The sequence below is a fragment of the Juglans microcarpa x Juglans regia genome, chromosome 3D (assembly GCF_004785595.1).
Source record: "Juglans microcarpa x Juglans regia isolate MS1-56 chromosome 3D, Jm3101_v1.0, whole genome shotgun sequence".
NCBI lineage: Eukaryota > Viridiplantae > Streptophyta > Magnoliopsida > Fagales > Juglandaceae > Juglans > Juglans microcarpa x Juglans regia.
Window position 1 is genome coordinate 6236340 of NC_054598.1, and position 19103 is coordinate 6255442.

The following is a 19103-nucleotide window of genomic DNA, read 5'->3' on the forward strand; positions in this document are numbered from 1 at the left end:
GAGGTGAAGGAAAGAGGCCGTGGAATCCTCTGTATCACATGAATAAACCATATGCATGTAGAGTCACGATTCATCTTAAAGCAAAGCTAACAACGATGAATCTCCAATTCCTTTCACCCAAAAAAACCAACCTCTCTCCCACTCTCTCAGTGGACATGGCGATCTTTGATTGTCATCAAGTCTGTATCCCTCTACCTGTGCTCGTAGCAACAACAATTACAGGACCCTTTTGAAGATCTGGTACTGGTAGGGGGGCCTGACAAACTCCAACTTCTTTCCTGGGAAAAATAATAGAAAAAGGGACCTAAACATAGAAAAAAAAAAACCCTTCAAAAACAGAATAAATAACTATCAAATCAATGAATACACCAATACATGGAAACATTCACCAATAATGTTCAACTGTAATGGTACTGTATCACTATTCATTACTAATTATACAAATCAGAGAAAAGAGAAAAACCGAGATATTTCAAACTAATAGCAATCTCTTTATCATTTCTCTCCAATCTTTTGGGTTTCATAATTCAAACCGGCCGATTCCATCTCATTTCGTTTCCAAGCCTCTGTAGTCTAACACTCCGCTCGTCAACCCCAAGAAATCATAACCAGCGGCACTAGTGCTACCACTGGTGCTACCATTACTAGCAACTCTGCAACTGCAATCCTTACCATTCTGCAACCCCAAGCTGCAAGCCATACATAGACTCGCTCCACCTGTCTTCAATGGCTCATGCTGGCTTTGGCAAGGAGGGCTAATCCTGAGCTCAAGGTTCAAGTCCGGACACCGTTCTTGAACCTGGCTTTCTGCGTCTTTCCCCACAAACACCGCGGTTGTGGGGTTTTCTTCTTCTTTGACGGCAGAAGCAGCAAAAGATATAGTGGACGTTGTATCCTGAGCAGCCTCATTGATTGACCTGTGAGTTGCAGGGTCAATGCCTCTGTTCAAAAGTTTTCTTCTTATATGAGTGTTCCAGTAGTTCTTTATCTCATTATCCGTTCGCCCAGGTAATCTCCCCGCTATCAGAGACCACCTAAAGAAAAATCCAAGAAACCCCATTGATGATAATACCCAAGAAAAAAAAAAAAAAAAAATTCTTTATGTTCCATGGTGTTGCACACGTACTTATATAACATGGTGTATCATGCTAGACTTACTTGTTGCCAAGAAGGCTATGGAGTTTGATGATGAGCTCGTCTTCTTCTTCAGTGAAGTTGCCACGTTTGAGGTCGGGACGGAGATAGTTGATCCAGCGAAGCCGGCAACTTTTGCCGCATCGGAGAAGGCCAGCGGCTTTAGGGAGTGAGCGCCAGCAGCCCTCGCCGTGAGACCGGATATAGGCGATAAGACGATCATCTTCTTCTTTGGTCCATGCTCCTTTGTTTGTGTGAGCTTTCTCACAGCAAGGAGACCTTCCCATTTGAGAAGTGGAATTGACAAGTAGTAGTAGTAGTGGCTATAGCTGTTGGTTGGAATGAATCTTATTTTCTATTTGGTTTAGAAGTGAGAGGATGGTGGAAATGGAGGTCTTTTTTTATTGTGTTGCTTGGACATTAAGGCCGGCCCTTTGTGGGAACCTTGGTATAGTTATATATGTAGGCTTTTTGACTCACGGAGAGAGAGAGAGAGAGAGAGAGAGAGAGAAGTGACCCTAATTGCTTCTAGATGTGAGTTGGTGAGACAGGTTAGAGGGAGTGGCTGGTGGCATCATCAGATAATAAGTTAAAAAGGAACATTAACTATGGGTTACCTTCAGGTAGGTGTAAAGTAAGGTATATTAATGTATTGGGAAGACATGGTGTGATATCAGGCTTTTCTTTTTTCTATCCATCTAAAACTCTGGAGAACATCACAACAATTATGTTAGTTACCTCTCAAAATCTTCTCCAACTTACTAGACAACATGTACCAGAAATAGAATGCACAATGTATAACTTATAATTTATTATGTTGTTTAAAATCACACCCATTTCGGTTTTTTTGAGTGAAGGTCTACCCAGATTTTCCATTGTGTGGCCACTTACCCCTTGTTCTTCTCATTCTAATTGGCTCTGCTTTGCAGCTATATAATAAGATTGCACACTTTTTGTTAATTTTCTTAGTGATTTTTATTTTCTTTTTGGTGTTTTAGTGCTATTTAAAGCTTAATGGGGAGATTGTTTGTAGAATCTTCGATGGCTAGTAGATTATTTGAATAATCTTTTTTAAAAAAATTGTCATCACTTAGATGAATTCATGTTGGTTGAAGATAGTAAGCACAAAATTACATCTTAAAAAAAAATACAGGGCCTGAATGAATTGAGTTGGATTAATATTATGGTGAGTGAATATCTAATCTTGTCAGTTTTGGTCGGTTAGTTGCAGTGTACATCTATTAAAGGATTGTACAAATGGTTTATGCATTTTGTGTGCAAGTATGGAGATGGTAGTTGTGGATCTCTATTCTATTGGTACCCTATCATGAATATGCGAGAGAGAGAGAGAGAGAGAGAGTGAGAGAGTGTTTCTAGAAGGGTTGGAGGTTGGGTTAAGGGAGGATGATGAAAAAAAGTGGAGAATTGGAAAAGACCATGAGTGTGGTTGTGGTTGTATGTGGGCTTTGGTTCACCTTCCACTTTTTTCCCCCTTTTTTCTCCCAACCTTCTAGTGTAAGTTTAGGCTACAATGGTAGGGTTAGGGATGGAGAGGTTGATTCATCTTTTTGTTGTTATCTCCCTCCAATTTGTGCTACTGTTTGTTACCCACCACTTTGTGGACTCTCTCTCTCTCTCTCCCATCATGAAAATCAAGTGGATGGTAAAAGCTTAGGATCATGGGCACAAGTTGTTTTCAAAGAGAGAGAGAGAGGTGTCCACTTGTATAGTTTTATCTGGGTGTATTTCACCTACCCTTTTCAACTTTCCCTACCACCCTTGCCTCTAGTTCAACTTTGGCTTCACTTTGATGTTGAACTGGAAAGATTTACCAAGTACTTGGCTTATCGGCACAACCCCATCTATAAGGTTATCCATATATTTTGCTTTCAAAACATTAAACAAACAGCAATAGGCATTAATATTATGACTAAATTACTATGTTATTGGATTTTTAAAAAAAAAAATGTGTTACATAAGTCTTATACAAGAAAGTTATAAGCTAGCGTGACTTAATATCTATACAAAACTCTTAAACAAGAAATTTAAACCATATCATTTTGTAAATCTATTTGTGTAAGATTTATGTAATGGTCAAACATTTCTCATCTTAAAATTCTATTAAAATTACTTAAAGAAACAATGGATCAGATCATATGACTAAGCACATTAGTTTCTTCTGCCTCTAGTCTCTCTCCCGTTTCAATCAGGCGGCATTCATCGTCACAATCAGTGAGGTCGCTTTAACGCTAGTTAATAGCATAATGGTCTTATCTTAACATGCTTTCCCTCCCTACAAAATGAACCAAAAGAAACAAAAACAAGAGTAAAGCCACATGGGAGAGAATCCACACAGATAATTCAAAAAGTGACAAAAAGAACGAAATTCTTTTAATTTACGTGGTAGGTTAGGCTCAAGATCGGCAATTATCTGAAATGCATAGTGACAGCCAGCACTACGACTCGTGGACATCATGTGCTTAGGTATCGAGTCAAGACTTGTGGGGTTGCCCTAAAAACCCTTACCTACCTCTTCGGCTGCCTCCTCATGTGGGGCTTCCTGGACTTTTGCAAGAGGTCTGTTTCAAATGTTCAATTGCCAACACTGTGGATAGATCCTGAAATATGTGGTACTTTCCTATTAAGTTCTTTGTATCCATCATTCCATTGTTCTTTTTTTTTTTTTTTTTGAGGTCTTCAATTTCTGTCAAGCAGGGACATTAAAAGCCAACTAGGGAGCATTGCTTCTCGAGAAAGATTGGTTTATGTTTCTTGCAGACTTGATAGGGAAAGAAGATAATCTAATTCATGCTATAAATAACAATCTCTCTACCATACTCCACGAAGACATGGATGAGGCACTGGGAGACGCTTCTTGCACAGCCAAAATGTCACAATCCTAGAAATTATGCATACAGCAAGCTGTCTGTTTTGCGCGCATGCCCCACACGCATTCTTGGGTCTGAACTGTTCCGAGACAACACTGACGATTATAATCTGGCGATTCTTCAAAGAGAGAACCCAATTCTGAAAGCTTTAAAAATTTGTGAAAGAAACTAATCATGAGGAACCGAAGGCGAGCATTTAAATTGGGCGAGCTCGCATTAATGGTTACTTCAAATTGATGAGAAAGTTCACTTGTATCTCTTTATGCCAGTTCGTCTAGCAGCCATGCATTAGTTAAACAATAATGCTAAAGACACGGGGAAAGATAGACGGGGGGGCATGAACAAATCACTGCTCTTTAGTAAAGCTCTACTGCTCTGACCCGTTTTATTGGCACATAAAGACAAGAACATTGTAGCTTTTTTGTGTTGCATGTGTAAGCAAAAATGAGCTCAGTGCTATAGAATCATAAGGGTAGTAGTAACAGAGATATTTGAGATTTGATCAAATAAGCCATGTTCATTTAATATTCTTGTGAACTTCGTAAAAGTAGCTCAAGATCACCACAGCAGCAGCAACCGCAACTCCTACAGCACTTTGCGCCACTATGCTGCTCTGCTTTGAAATTACCTTTGATCCAGAGGAACTTGGAGCAAACCCAAGCTCTGATAGTTTCTTATGCGATTCTGCATAATCTCTAAAGAATGCGTCCTCGTCCTGCCACAAATGAATTTGAGTAGCGAATAAGAGAAAGACATCAAATTTAAAAACCCAATGAAAAGTGCCAAAGATAATTGCCAAGGTTTAGCTTATTTTGATGGGGAACAAGAACACGAGCCTCAGATCACATTTATGGATGATTGAGCTGGATTATTATTAAGCTTTTTACTAATTTCCATTTATTTGTTTTATTTTTTCAGATTGGTGGTATTATTTTTATTTTGGCTTTATATTATCTTAGTGAACCATTAACCCAAGTATTATTAGGGGCAGGTTTAATCTCTACTCTATAAACCTAATTTTCTATTGTGTTACAGTGTTGGCAACTTATTTTGACACTGTTTGCCTTTATCTTCAGCTTCTTCTTCTTTTCCCTCCTCTTCTCTCTCTTTCTTCTTCCATACTGTCCCAATCATATTTAAAGAGAGCACAGACGCTAGTACTGTGGGAGCAGCTGAAATAAATTCAAAGACCTACAAATTTCGTAATTACCTCGCATATCACCGTCCAAGAACCATCGCAAACAGAACTTACCCATACAATGTGTCAGCTTTTGTTCTGTGTTGATTTGGATTATAGAATCAGATCATGGTTACGTTTATCCATCAGGTCTCGTTTGTTTTATGAGATGAGTTGAGATTAAAATTAAAAAGTTAAATAAAATATTGTTAGAATATATCTTTTAATATTATTTTTGTTTTAAAATTTGAGAAAGTTGAATTGCTTATTTTATTTTGTATTGGAAGTTGGGAAAGTGTAATGATTAGGTGAGATAAGATGAGATGAGATGTTTTCTGAAAACAAACGAACCCTGCATCCTATGAATTGAGAAACAAACACAGATGCTTCTAACATTTTTTTTTTCTGAGCGGTGCTACTTTGTCGCTAGAGTAACCGCTCCAAGTGACCACTAGGTCAAAATTTCCTTTTCATTTTTTTCTAATTTTTTTATTCATATTCTTTTATCATTTTAAAACATTTTTAAAAAATATAAAAAAAATACCAACATACTAATAGTCACTTCTTTAACTATTAAGTAAAAAAAAAAATTAAAATACATGAGGTATCAAAATGAGGGAGTAAATTGAGTAGACAAAATAACATTTTTCTTTTCTTTTTTTTTTTTGTCAAAAAATAATTAAGTCCAGTATCATGTCTGCCATATCAGAGTTTTGCGCCAAACCCAACCAACTGGTGAAAGTTAGGTGAGAAGGGATTAATAAAAAGTGATGCATTCACTGATCAAAAATAAAAGTAGCGCATTTAATTTATAACTCAACATGAAACTCCTTGAACCAAAAGAGAGCCACAATTGTTTTTAGCAAAAGAGAGCCAGATGGGGGGAGCCACATTTGAAATATTCAATGAAGGCAGCATCAACTTCTACAGGTCCAGGTACTACAATGAACACTAATCCAAGACTACGTTGGGGAAAACTGGCAGTGATAAACTTAGATATATTTTAAGCAGCAAGACGAACATAATATATTTCTGAGTCATGTGGTATTATATCCCAGGTAACAATTCTATATTGGTTGTTGAACCGAAATAAGCAAATGTTACCTTTGCATACAGCTCCACATAATGACGGAAATTAGGATCATCCACTAAAGCCTTGTCCGTTGGAAGTTGCAACAGACCCTCTGATTCCCCCTCCAAAAGTTCCCTGGTATCAAGACTAACTATCAATGGATGGCTGAAAATCAAAGGCTCTGAAAAACACCCGTACGAAGGTAAAGGCAACAATTTGCAAGCCCTATTTCAGGTCTTACACAAAGTATGAGTTATCAAACTTAAGAGGTTCCTTAGCCCAAGGACCATCAAAACCAGATCTCTCTGGATGTGCCCTTCCCTGCAACAACAGAGCAAAGGAATGGTGTAATCATGTGTTCCATTGCCAAAGAAAACCACATACAGATGAAAACATGAAGAAAGAACTACCAAAGTGTGGCCCCCAGACAGAGCAACAATATCCTCGTCAGACAGACCCATCCGATAAAAGATATCCCTGAGATGTGGTGCACCTACACCAAAATTGTAACAAAAGTCAATTCAACAATGTTTTTTCAACCCTTTAAACCATATGCATGCAAGCACTCCACACACGATACTCTTGTAAGGCTCCACCATAAATTTAATAAAACAAAAAAAATACAGAGGTAAAGGAAGCGTGTGTGAGTGTGTGTGTGTGTGAGAGAGAGAGAGAGAGAGAGAGCAGGGGGAGGAGCAACAATGGCACTTATGATCCTTTTACAACTTAGAAGAGTGAATATATGAGATAGCCCTTCTACAACTTTGTGTTTTTACTTCCACATCACATCTAAAATTTTCTTCCACATAGAAAAGTTCTACTGGCAGCAAGATGATGACAATAAACAAGTTTAAAAGACAACAATCGTCAATTAAATACACCAGATGCACACCAGCACTCCCACAAATCAACTTTAGTCAAACTAGTATGTATCTATGTGAATCTCTCAATAAACGTATAAAGAAAATAACTGCCGGGCAGACCTTGCTTAGCATCTGGAAGTCGCCCTTCCTTGGGACAAACATTCGAGTCCTAAGAAAAAGGAAAAATGGTAAACGAAAAGGAATGAAATGGTAATAAGCTAAATCCTAAAAATATGCTACTATAGCATACCTTTCTGCCAGGAACAAAGTCAATGGTTGGGCCTCCAGTAACCTCAACGGCAACAACACCGGCAAGCTGAAAACACATATGATTGATTGTGAGTCAGTTCACTCAAGGCTTTCAAACCTCCAATTAGTTATCATTTTATCAAAGCAACATATTCTTGCTTCTCTCTTTCTACCCTCTTGGTTGATATCTTCATCAGAGAAAACCATGCTATGTCAAACAAATTCAACTGGAAAAAATATTGATACTTAAACCCTACTGATTTCCAAAATAGTCAATAAAGCATAGATTATAAGCATAATGAACTTTTTCACCATTATCACCTGGTATAGGTCTGCATATGTAATCTTGGGATGCTTAGACTTCACTTCCTCTAACATCAGAAAGAAAAACACCCATCAAATAAAATGTAAAGAGCAAGTCAATTTCAAATGCAACTTTCTAGGAAAAAAAAAATTACAGTTGAAAGGATCATACTGAAATTTTCTCATCAGTTGCACCCTAAACTATCAAAACAATCGATTTGCTCTCCATGGAAATTACAAAAGGAAAATTAAATTTTACTCACCTAAACTACAACTATTTTTTCAATTTTCACCCTAAACTATCAAATGCATTGCCAAAATTTGCTCTCTAAACTAGCAAATTTTGACAATTTGCACCCTCAATTAAGATATGATAACTATGATTGCACCACATATCCTATTTTCAGTGATCTTAACATTTAGGTCTTCACGGATGATGCACATTGCCAAAATTTGGTAGTTTAAGGGCTAGTTTGCCACTACTATTCATTATTTTATTATTACTTTTCATTACTATTCAATATTTTATCATTACTTTTTCATTATTATTTACTGAATATCTGAGATTACCTCACTATCCAAACGCAACCTAAGATACCGAGTGAAATGTAGTTTGGGGTGGTTCAAAATCTTGTTTCCCCAATTATATATCCCAACATGTTCTTATTAATGAGAACTATCACTAAATCATGGAGGAACACCAACTTCTTGTGGAGGTACATACATCCTTAATGGCATGGTCATGACAAAAGCAATGGGCCTGCATCCGACATCCAAGTGCCTCAAATTATATGAATCTCAAGAGAGAAATGCCTTGGAGTGATATCAAATGAGGTTTCTAACCAGCAAGATGGGGCTTTCGTTTTTAATACGCTTCCTATTATCTATCAAATGCATAATCTATCAACAACTTGTGGTTTTTGCAGTAAAAGAAAAAAGCTTACCGCACCAATCAATGGCTTTTTTCAAGCCATTGTTAGAACCATGACTATATTCTTCAGCATTCCTAATCGAACCATTCGGTCCACCTGTTTTAGTTTTCACATCATGTGTGCCGGCATCATGCCACCTAGAAAGAAAGAAAAAATACACATACTGATAATTATTATTCACTAGTACCAAAAAATTGAATGAAACCAACAAGTGAGAGATATGATTCGAACTTGGAACCACCTCCGCCAATACTATCATGAATTATCAATTGTCCGCAAACTTTGAGGAAAGTTAATCAATATTTAACACACATGACAAACTAAAAATTGCTAAACACGATTATTTGCTAAAAGTTACATACATTTTCTTTATCCAAATGAAAGAGTTAAAAATCAAAATATAAATAATGACAAGATTAACTGTCTATCTCGTTGCTTAGAAATTGTAAAAGATCAATGGAAAAGAAAAAAAACCGGTTATTGATTCAACAACTACGCCAAATACCCTTTTATCTTTTCTGTTTTTACGTTAGTCGATTACTATATAATATTACAAAACATAAAAAATATAAGTAAAACTAAATATACCACTTATCGTGTTTCCACTTCGTTTTTGGCCTTCAACTAAGCTAAAAAAGTTATATATTACTATGTTTAATTTTTTCTGCGTTTCTTATATCTCAATTTACGAGAAACAAACAGGGAGGGAGAGAGAGAGAGTACGCCAAGCGAAGCATGATGGGAGCGCAGTGCCTGGAGGCGATGAGGGCACGGAGATCGCGACGAGCCTTGTCGACTTCCTTTAGGTACTCCGTGTCAACGACTGGTAACGCCATCGAAGCCCTCCTCACACTGCTCACCGACTCACTACTGCCTGAGAGGGAGAGAGATGGATGAAACGGATTCCGCCTGCTTGGTTAGGAAGTAGGAACTCACAGAGAGAGTAAACACAGCCCAAGGCAGGGAGCGGATGAGCCAAGACAGAACCGATGGTGTCAGATTAGATAAAACCCAAAAACCGAGACGGTTACCAAAAATAGACCTCGTCTCAATAAGATCTCCTTTATTTCGCAAATAAGATGCGGAATAAATTGAGTTAAAATTAAAATTAAAATTAAATTAAATATTATTAAAATATATTTTTTAATATTATTTTTATTTTATAATTTAAAAATATTAAATTATTTATTTTATTTTATATAAAAATATAAAAAAATTATAATAAATAGATAAGATCAAATTAATTGAAAAGAATTGTAAAAACCAACAAGCGTAAGTCAAATATACAAAATTCCAAAAGTCAAATTTCTTTTATCTCTTTTTTTAACCCCACAAAATACCAATATGTTTTCAACAACATAATGTTTTTTTTTAAAAAATTTTTTTCAAAGGATCAACATTAGAATTTGCTCGAACATGTCCCACCACAAAACAATTATAAAATAAGAATAATTTTATATATAATTATAAAATACATAAACGTCGCATAATCGTTTTGAAAAAGAAAGATTTATAATTAAAAAATTAATTTTTTTCATGTAAATCTTATATTTTATTCACTTATTTCAAAGCGATTACGCGACGATTACACAATTTACGATTGCAAATATCTTTTCTTATAAAATAATTAAGAATGTTTCCCTCAATGAGATTATTGGTGCAAAAACAGAGTTGTGGTTGTGTAGGTCTTAATCGCGATTGTAGTTATAAGTACAACCATGTACATACATGAAGAACAAACAAATCCAAATGGTAATGAAAGATCACAAAAAAAAAAAAAAAAAAGGCCGAGAGAGAAGAGAAAGCTCATGAAATCCTCCATTGTAACTCGATCTGTATACGTCCATTCTTGGAGTCTATAAGATGGTACTTCTCGTTGATTCGTTTGTTGGAAACAACATCCGCGAGATTGATATCAATATAACCCAGAGACTCCTGTTTCAAAAACAAAGCACGGCTTCCATGATCAAGTTTCAAAAACAAAACTAAGATAACTAGAGAGAGAGAGAGAGAGAGAGAGAAGCTGCATTTATTAAGAAATTGTCATCAATCAAACATAAGTATCTGCAGTCACCATGCAAATCAATGTACCTTGGGATGCAGCAGGCCCATCCTTGATGAGCTGCTGACAACCTCTACGTGCATTTTTTCCTTAATGGGAGGCTCATCCAGCACAAACGAGAATTCCTCTTCCCACCTTGGATCTCTGCTCTTCTTTATATGCTGTACCAGAGCAAACAAAAAAAAAAAAAATAGTAATCATAATCCATAGGCCAATGAAGCAACCCGGATTGTAGGAATAACCGCATTGCTTTACTCGTACTCAAAAGGTCAGCAAAATTTCGTGCAGCACCAAATAAGGTTGGACCACATGAACAAATCTGAAATCATATTTCAAATGATGAAAAATTTGGCAGATAGTAGTGCCAACTTCATACCTTAGTCCTTTTCTCTTCGCCTCTGAAAATAATCCGTACATACGGATTCGTGTGGTGCTTCCCTTCAACATCTTGAGCTTCATGAATCATAACTACCAATACACCTCCACCTGCAGGCGTTCCATCTGGAGTCGTCTGTACTGTCTTCGTTTCTTCAAAACCTTTTGGTAAGTCTTCCTCTTTGAAAGGCCTATAAGTCAATTCCACAACAAGCTGCCCGCGTGATTTTTCATTTTGAGCATCATTCAAGTCCATATTTTTAAGGAGGTCCAGAGTCATAACTTTTGGCTCATCAGGGGTTAGTTCTTTCAGAGGGACTACCTCCATCCCCAGTTTGTCATGTTTGCCAACCTAAGAGAAGGGAATAAAAAGCTTTAGATGCATGGCATGAAAACAAGAAACGGCTTCTGACCAGCTATAAGGGAAAATACACCTGCTCCCAGTCATAAACACGAAGCTCTAAAGCCTGGGATTGTGGATCTTTAACGACAATACTGAACTCCTCATTCCATTCAGGGTTCAAGGTTTTGTACTGCACAGTGGTCTTCTTCGATGGAAGCTTATCCTCAGTGATCTTTAGTTTCACATAAGGGTCCGATGCACCAAGAAGATCTTTCTTTTTCAGTTTCATGGCCCTCACCACCTTCACGTTGAGAATTCCAACTGGCCTCTTGAAAGCTCTATCAGTTCCAATAGTTTTGTTAGCCAAATCACAGATTTGAAAATCCAAATATATACAATTCTAGGATACAATGCAAAAACTTACTTTGTTGGATCCAAAATAGGTACTTCCAGGGTTTGGGCCATAGATACATTTTGGCAACCTGATCTTTTATAAGCTCCTGTAGAAAAAATCACTTCTGGAATAGTTAAAACCACAGACCACAATAAAATATAGCCCTTCATAGTCGAGCAAATCTTCCTAAGTAGGCAAAGAGTCCAAACATCCATCTGCCACATGAAACACAATTTCTCCATGCAATTCAGGGACCCGCCCCTGCTTTAAGGAATGCAACTCGGGTTGCAAAATGGAGAAGAGATCAGGATTCAGGGGACCACTAAATTAAATATATAATAAAAGGTGCTGTACCTGGACAAACCTGTAGAGGCCAGGTATTGACATAAGATCAGCCCCAACAAGCTTTAGTCCAAAGTCAACATGTGGCTGAAAAAAGAAAATAAAACATAATCAGGAAAGGAGAGTTCCACACAAAAGGCATACCGAATGTGTTGGACCAATATAATTCCAGATGGAAGCAAATCCTGGATGAGTTTTCTCCTGAGTGTACTTTGAGATTTAAATAGACAATTCAAAATGTGTTGCAGGTAAGAACAACCAAGAGTAAATGTTGCAACATTATGAAACTAATAAAGTAGACCAAGATTAATTGCAGTCTCTAATACCAACAACCAAATCGATCACTTGAATCATTATTTGTATTTTATTGATCATCTGAATCATTAGGAAACAAGTACTTCAGCATAAGAACTTATGAGTACATGAGTACATTATGAAACTAATAAAGTAGACCAAGATTAATTGCAGTCTCTAATACCAACAACCAAATCGATCACTTGAATCATTATTTGTATTTTATTGATCATCTGAATCATTAGGAAACAAGTACTTCAGCATAAGAACTTATGAGTACAGAGTACATAATATTGGAAATTATTTTTTGATCTGCTCTCTCAAACATGCACATAATGGGTTTTGAATCCACAAATCTTACCTTTCTCCTCTAATTCTATTAGAAGTGCGACAAGGTGCCATCGGAACTAACGCTCCTTGGCCTAGTGCTAGAGATTACCTCAACACCTCTATACGTGGCAAAAGATTTCGAAAGTATCCGCAAAAACTCAAAAAGTGCTTATAGACATCCAACAATGATAGGATTTAAGTTCCACGGACATACGTATGCGCATGTAAACTGTAAAGTGAGGTTATATAGTCATCAGACCACTCTAACTACTAAATGTTCAAATGTTCGGACAACAGATATGAGTAAATTCTCAAAGTTTTCCAAAAATCACTTAAAGTCCACCCAACTATTAAAGTACCAATGTAAAATGGACCAAAGAAATATAATCCGAATGGTAAATAACTAGAACCATATCACAAACCTTGTCCATGAGAGACACGTAGATTTTGGCAAAACAAGGAAAGCTTGGAACCAAGGGCTTCAGAGTAATACGTGGTGCGGCAAAGACTTGCAAATCAACCGCCTGAAATCATCCCAATTGAACTTTATTAAGAATCAGATATTCTTTCAAGTATCATAAAATCTTCATCCCTGAGTAAAACAAACCAGTCACCTGGACAGTTGCTTTTAACCCAAATGCTTTAACAGCAATAGTGACGTTAGGATTTCCAGCCCATTTTATGGACGGTTCCATAATCAACTCCTTCTCATCGGTGACATAAACTTTCATGCCTGAAATAACAAAAGTTCCTGCGAAGAATGAGGAAAAAGCATTCTGCATAGGAATAATCAAGATATACAACAAATCTTTAGGATCCTTTCTAAAAGCTGCAGATGTTTCATAGAGCACTTATAAAGCTTTCTACAACAATGCTTTTTTTTTTTTCTCTCTCTCCATACGAAAACTAGTTAAGAACTCACAAGTCACACGACAGCTGTCTATAAAATACAAAATATATATAAAACAAGTAATTCACATCTACAGACCTTGAAAAGTTGGTGGTAGGGACCCCAACGTAAGTGTTTCAAATTCGACAGACTCGATTTTATATTTCGGAATTTGCTCAGCAATTATAGGTTTTGCAATGTTCCTTGCAGTCTTGCAAATTGCCTAGTACGAAAAATAAAAGAGCTCAAACGCTTACAAAGACATAAATAGACACAGTTAGGTACCAGAAAAAAAATGAAATAAATTTCAGGAGCAGTCAGACCTTGTCAAGATAAGGCCACATATACTCGACAAACTTGTTTAACCAGTCGATCTTCACAAAAACAAATACAATGAGAACGAGAATCAGATTTTCAAAACAAAATGCAAGCAAGGCAGAAAAATGTAGCATAGCCAAAAACTTGCAACTACTTTTTTACACATACACGATCATAGTCTGGATTTTTCACCCAAAGCGGTATCTCAGGAAGCATCCGCTGCAAAGTTTCTGAGTCTTGCTCAACCAGGGGACGTATTACAGATCCTGACCAAGCCAACACAAAACCAATTAAAACAATTAAAATTTACCATGCATGTAGATCCCAACGTTTGGGCATGATTATACCCAAACCTTTTTTATTTTTTTGTTTTAAGTGCGAGTAAAATTTTATTTCATGCAGTGAAGAAACATCTGGGCAAATGCAAATTTCGCCGAAAATGCCGTATTGAACTGGAAAATTGGAAAACAGGGTTCCATCAATAGACTTTCAGTCGCCTTCCCAGACCCTTGCTTTAACCATTAGATTTAAGGCAAAGAAAAGTCATAAAGAAACACTCTAGGCGATCGGGTAATTGCAATACACTCTCGCGAGGTGTGAAGTGTTTATCAGGTCGCCAACTAGTGACAAACTGCATTTCATGCAGAAAACATTGCCATACCTGTTGCAACCCAGGAACAACAAAAATGAGAGTCAGCGATATTTTATCCCCTCTCTCTATGTTCTGAGCATTGTCTAATGAACAAAAAGACAAAATGACCAAACGAATTACCCACATAGGCACGTAAATTACTCAATATAGAGCATGTCAGCATGATTGGTTCATGAGTTACTACCCTGCTTTCTTGCTTTTCTTTTTCTCATTCCCTTTCCACTTGCTTTCTCGGCAACCAAAAAGAGCATTAAAAAAGGATGCAACTCTAACTCCAAATTAATATATGTATATAAACACATGCACACGCACAAGAACATACAAAGCAATGTGAATACGTAATGGTATGTACATTTATATGTTTGAGAGATACAGGGAGGGAAGGAGGCAGGGAAGGAGGAGAGGGACCTGAACATCGCTGGGTTGGAAATAGATGAAGAGGAAATATCCAGCAACAAGACCGATAGAAATCCCAATCCCAAAACCAGAAAAACCGAATATAGTACTGAAGAAACCCATCTCAAATCTCCGTCCAAAAGCCAAACAACTCCCCAGATCAAAATTCTGTTTCTCTCTTTAATCCGCTCAGAAAACTCCAGAAAAAAGAAAAAGCCATTTCCAAAATCCTCGAATTGTCCTCAGATCGAACAAACAAGTACAATTATAAAAAAAAACCAAATCGGGATCGAATAAGATTTAAAAAGTGGAATAAAATAATGACTTAGTCGTCCTTGTCGATTGAGGTAAAATGGAAAGCGTAGAGGATGGTGGATAGGTTGGTGGCACTTGGCACTAAGCAGAGACGGAGAGGCAACGTAAAGCCCATAGAAAAATGATTAAATTTTTAATTAAAATCGAAAAGATCTAGGTTTGAGAAAAGCGTATTAAACTGGTTAACCGAAAAGATCTTGGGCTCTTTTCAAAAAAAAAAAAAAAAGAGAAAAGAACTTGGGCTTTGTTCGGTCAGATCGTACACGTGGAGAATTTTGGGACGTCATGGTGCTCGAGTTATTGTGCAGAAGGCCACTTGGCTCCTTCTCCTTGGGACGCTTTCTTTTTTTTGTATAGGTAGTGATTGTGTGTGGTTAGGCCTATGCTTGACACACGCGTTCCAGCTTAAGTGGGCCAATGGGCATTTTTTATCCGTTGGTTTGAAAATGAGTAAAGTAATTGGGTGGGTCTACGCCCGCCGCTGGGGGCTCCCGCTGCATTCTATGCTTTTTATTTTTGTCTTTTTTTTACGTAATTTTTTTAATATATTTAAAAAAATAAATTCACAATATTATTAAAAAATATTTTTTAATCACAAAGTAAATAAAAAAATACCAACAGAAGCCCCAGCGGTAAGCATAGCTTTTTCCAAAGTAATTTACACACAATATTTTTTAAATAATTTTACATATAATTATAAAATACGTAAATATTATGTAATAGTTTTGAAAATAGTGAAATTTACTATTAAAAAATTAATTTTTTATGTGAATCTCATATTTTATTTACTTTTTTCAATACGATTACACGACGATTGCATAATTCACAGTTACAAAAATCTTTTGTCATATTTTTCACATCAGTTTATATAATTACATTTTAAATTAGGAGTTTTTTTGTAAAATATCTTATAAAATTCATATTATTTTATAAAAATATATTTATCTTATGATATTATTATAAAATGTATTGTAAAAATGTGTTTTGTGTATATGTTATTCAAGAAATAAAATAATAAAAAAAACTAGGCTCACAATTACTAAGTTTATGATTTTATTTTTATGAAATATGTTTGTGATAGAAATATTTTTTATTTTTATATTATTATTTTCATATAAAAGAACAAGTCCGGGCTTCCATTTCTTGAGAATAATTATAGTCCTCTATGATAGCTGCATACCATTAAATTATTTTCATAACTATTGATGTTAATCAATTGTCATTTTAGGATAAAATGAGAACGTGATATATTTATATTTTCAAACTATTAAATAATTACTCGTCTGACTTTAAAAATGAGTTGAAATAAAATCAACTAAGCAATTTATAAAGATTCGACAATTTATAATGGTCGAATCTTTAACTTGGATGACAGTGTTTAAACATTTAATAATGCTAAGCTTATTGGTGTGGATCGGTTCTTTGTCGAGTTAGAAACTATTTTTATTAAAGAATAATTGAGATAGTGAGTTGAGATGTGATGAATTGAGATAAAAGTTGAATAAAATATTGTTAAAATTTTATTTTTATTTCTTGATTTAAAAAAATTGAATTATTTATTATATTTTAATGATTTCTTAACCCAAATTGGGCCTTAAGAGTTACTTTACACGAGAGACATAGAGAACAATTGTGTTTACCATCTTTTGAGATGTACCAAATTAACAAGTTTGGCTATGAATTGATGATCATTCGAGCAAATTTTCAAGTGAAGAGTTCCGATACAAAAATTGATTGAAAATATTTGAGAATTTGTTTGAAATTAGGTTCTGAAAAAGGAAAGATAAAATCTTGAATAATTTTTTTTTTATATAATAAGTATTGTATTGAAGTTTGTGAAAGTTTGATTGATAAAATTAAAAAATTGTTTTAATATAATTTTTCAAGATTATTTTTTATTCTGAAGTTTGTAAAAATTGTTTTGATTTTTGTGTTTGTATAATGATTACATAAAAAAATAAAAACTACAATTTAAAATAAAAAATTTTTTTGTATTTGAAAATGTTTGGAAATTAAATCAATAAAATTTTATTTTTTTATTTTTATTGCCAAACATGCTAATTGTATAGCGTGACATGGTAAGTTCATTCGTCACAACTTATTGGCTATTATTATAGGATAGATTGCTCAACTCTGAATATGACAATTGAATTTGTGCAAAGTATAAGCATGGAGTTAAAATTTAAATTCAAGACTTTTATCATAACATATCAGCATTAAAAAATAGACAGTTCACGCCAATTTATAAATATGATTTTTCTAATAGATAGAACAAGCCTTTCAAGTCATGACATGAAATAATCCATTATGGCACCATTTTAACATGCCATCGTAATTTTCATAAATAGATTTTTCCATCCAAATGACGATATCATAATCCATCTGATCGTTAATCAGGCTCATACAAAATCGCAATCCAAGAAAAAAATATTAGTCATTTTCGAATGACTTGATCCTCTCATCATATTACCTCCTTTAAATAATAGTAATAATATAATATATTGTAATATATTATATGAATGATGTGTAGAATAAATTTAATAAAATCATTTTAGAGCGGTTAGACTGTTCTTTTGGCTGTAACAACCCTCAATCACAATCTGTCACTTTAGCAATTTTAGCTAAAGAACAATAGATCTTATCAGAACCGATTTTCATACCTCTTACACACTCGATGGAAACCAAAACCGCTTACTCAACCAAAACTGTAACTCATTTTGCTTATTTCCCAAATCTACAAAAACATATGCATTTCTATCTATGCATACAAATGGGTTCGACAATGATGGTGTTGATCGCCAAATGAAGTCTTTTGATTGCAAAAAAAAAATCCTACTGACATAAAGGCTTATCAATCCACTCATTTTCAACAACAATCCGTCTAGAGTTTTTGCCACCTATATTTCCAAATGACCTCATTGAGGCTAAGCCGTTAAAGCTGCTGCTTCCCCCACTTAAGTTTTGGGACTTCATTGACCTTCTTAATTTGGAATAACTCATATTATCGACACTGCACTCAGTGTCTTTGTAACTTTTTATCTTTACATCCACCAGTCTGGCAATTGTGAGATTTGGACCGAGGGGCTACAAGTGTTCAACAGGAATACGAGATATGTGCTGGAGAGAGAGAGATTTAGGTGGAGCTCACCGATCTGCACAAGAGGAGAGATCTGTTGTTTTTTGGTCGAAAAATATATCTGAAATGGGGAGAAACGAGTGTGAGAGTGAATTTTTTTCCTATGGTGCAGTTTGATTGCAATGTAAATGAAATGCCTACGTGACATTAATTTATTGGAGGATTTTCTTTTTGTGGAGTTCTCCTCGACCGGTTATAAGATAAACTCATAACTCAATTAATTTAAAAAGAATAAAAGGAATAAAAATAAAATAAGTGTGATGTATAGAAATAATGGATAGAAAACTCAAATTTTAATTGATATTGAGCAATTAGAATACCCCGTATGGATAATAAAAAATACACAATAATTTCTATGATTGAATTGCATTTGGTGCATCTCAAAACGGCATCTCAAGATTTTCTTTTAAAAAATAAAATTATCTAGTTTAGATTCACAATCCATCTCAACTTATCTCACTACTATTCACTACTATTCATCAACTTTAAGTTACAAATCTCACTACTATTCACAACCTATCTCATTACTATTTACAGTCCATTTCATTACTATTTACAACTCATATTTACTACTAATTATTTATAGAATTTATTATTTTTTAATTTTTTATAAAATATTTAAATTCATTTTAATTTATT

General features: G+C 35.2%; 3 protein-coding genes across 6 annotated transcripts; all 3 read right to left on the minus strand.

Moving 5' to 3' along the window:
• Nucleotides 1-328: 328 nt before the first annotated feature.
• LOC121254261 (myb-related protein 308-like) lies at nt 329-1675 on the minus strand. Its single transcript, XM_041154233.1, has 2 exons — nt 1159-1675; nt 329-1034 (listed from the first exon to the last, which is right to left on the minus strand). The coding sequence occupies exons 1-2, from the start codon at nt 1419-1421 to the stop codon at nt 548-550; spliced, it is 750 nt and encodes a 249-aa protein (XP_041010167.1). The 5' UTR covers nt 1422-1675; the 3' UTR covers nt 329-547.
• A 2702-nt stretch (nt 1676-4377) lies between these two features.
• On the minus strand, nt 4378-9635 carry LOC121254260 (L-ascorbate peroxidase 3-like). 4 transcript variants are annotated; one of them, XM_041154232.1, is made up of 9 exons: nt 9342-9635; nt 8631-8755; nt 7705-7754; nt 7385-7450; nt 7255-7303; nt 6682-6764; nt 6513-6592; nt 6304-6406; nt 4378-4737 (listed from the first exon to the last, which is right to left on the minus strand). In XM_041154232.1, exons 1-9 carry the CDS (start codon nt 9452-9454, stop codon nt 4540-4542), a joined length of 867 nt encoding a protein of 288 aa, XP_041010166.1. In that variant the 5' UTR covers nt 9455-9635; the 3' UTR covers nt 4378-4539. The 4 variants fall into 4 exon arrangements, with proteins under 4 accessions (XP_041010166.1, XP_041010164.1, XP_041010165.1 ...); XM_041154230.1 differs by having other exon boundaries at nt 7243-7303; XM_041154231.1 differs by having other exon boundaries at nt 8631-9635.
• A 637-nt stretch (nt 9636-10272) lies between these two features.
• Nucleotides 10273-15445, minus strand: LOC121254258 (synaptotagmin-1-like). Its single transcript, XM_041154226.1, is given in 13 exon segments — nt 10273-10553; nt 10710-10841; nt 11057-11407; nt 11490-11736; nt 11823-11853; nt 11856-11898; nt 12147-12221; nt 13181-13282; nt 13373-13491; nt 13747-13870; nt 13971-14021; nt 14134-14231; nt 15026-15445. Coding segments are annotated over 12 exon segments (1452 nt in total). The 5' UTR covers nt 14182-14231; nt 15026-15445; the 3' UTR covers nt 10273-10424.
• Nucleotides 15446-19103: the final 3658 nt, after the last annotated feature.

What these genes read in the sequence shown, in the direction of transcription:
- LOC121254261 (XM_041154233.1), bottom strand. Translation starts at nt 1,421, where the DNA reads ATGGGAAGGTCTCCTTGCTGTGAGAAAGCTCACACAAACAAAGGAGCA. An exon ending in CATAGCCTTCTTGGCAACAA is followed by an intron (nt 1,035 to 1,158) that starts GTAAGTCTAGCA and finishes ATTTTTCTTTAG; the next exon opens with GTGGTCTCTGATAGCGGGGA.
- LOC121254260 (XM_041154229.1), bottom strand. Translation starts at nt 8,877, where the DNA reads ATGATAGTATTGGCGGAGGTGGTTCCAAGTTCGAATCATATCTCTCAC. An exon ending in AAAAGCCATTGATTGGTGCG is followed by an intron (nt 7,755 to 8,630) that starts GTAAGCTTTTTT and finishes TTCTGATGTTAG; the next exon opens with AGGAAGTGAAGTCTAAGCAT. An exon ending in TGTCTGGGGGCCACACTTTG is followed by an intron (nt 6,593 to 6,681) that starts GTAGTTCTTTCT and finishes CTGTTGTTGCAG; the next exon opens with GGAAGGGCACATCCAGAGAG.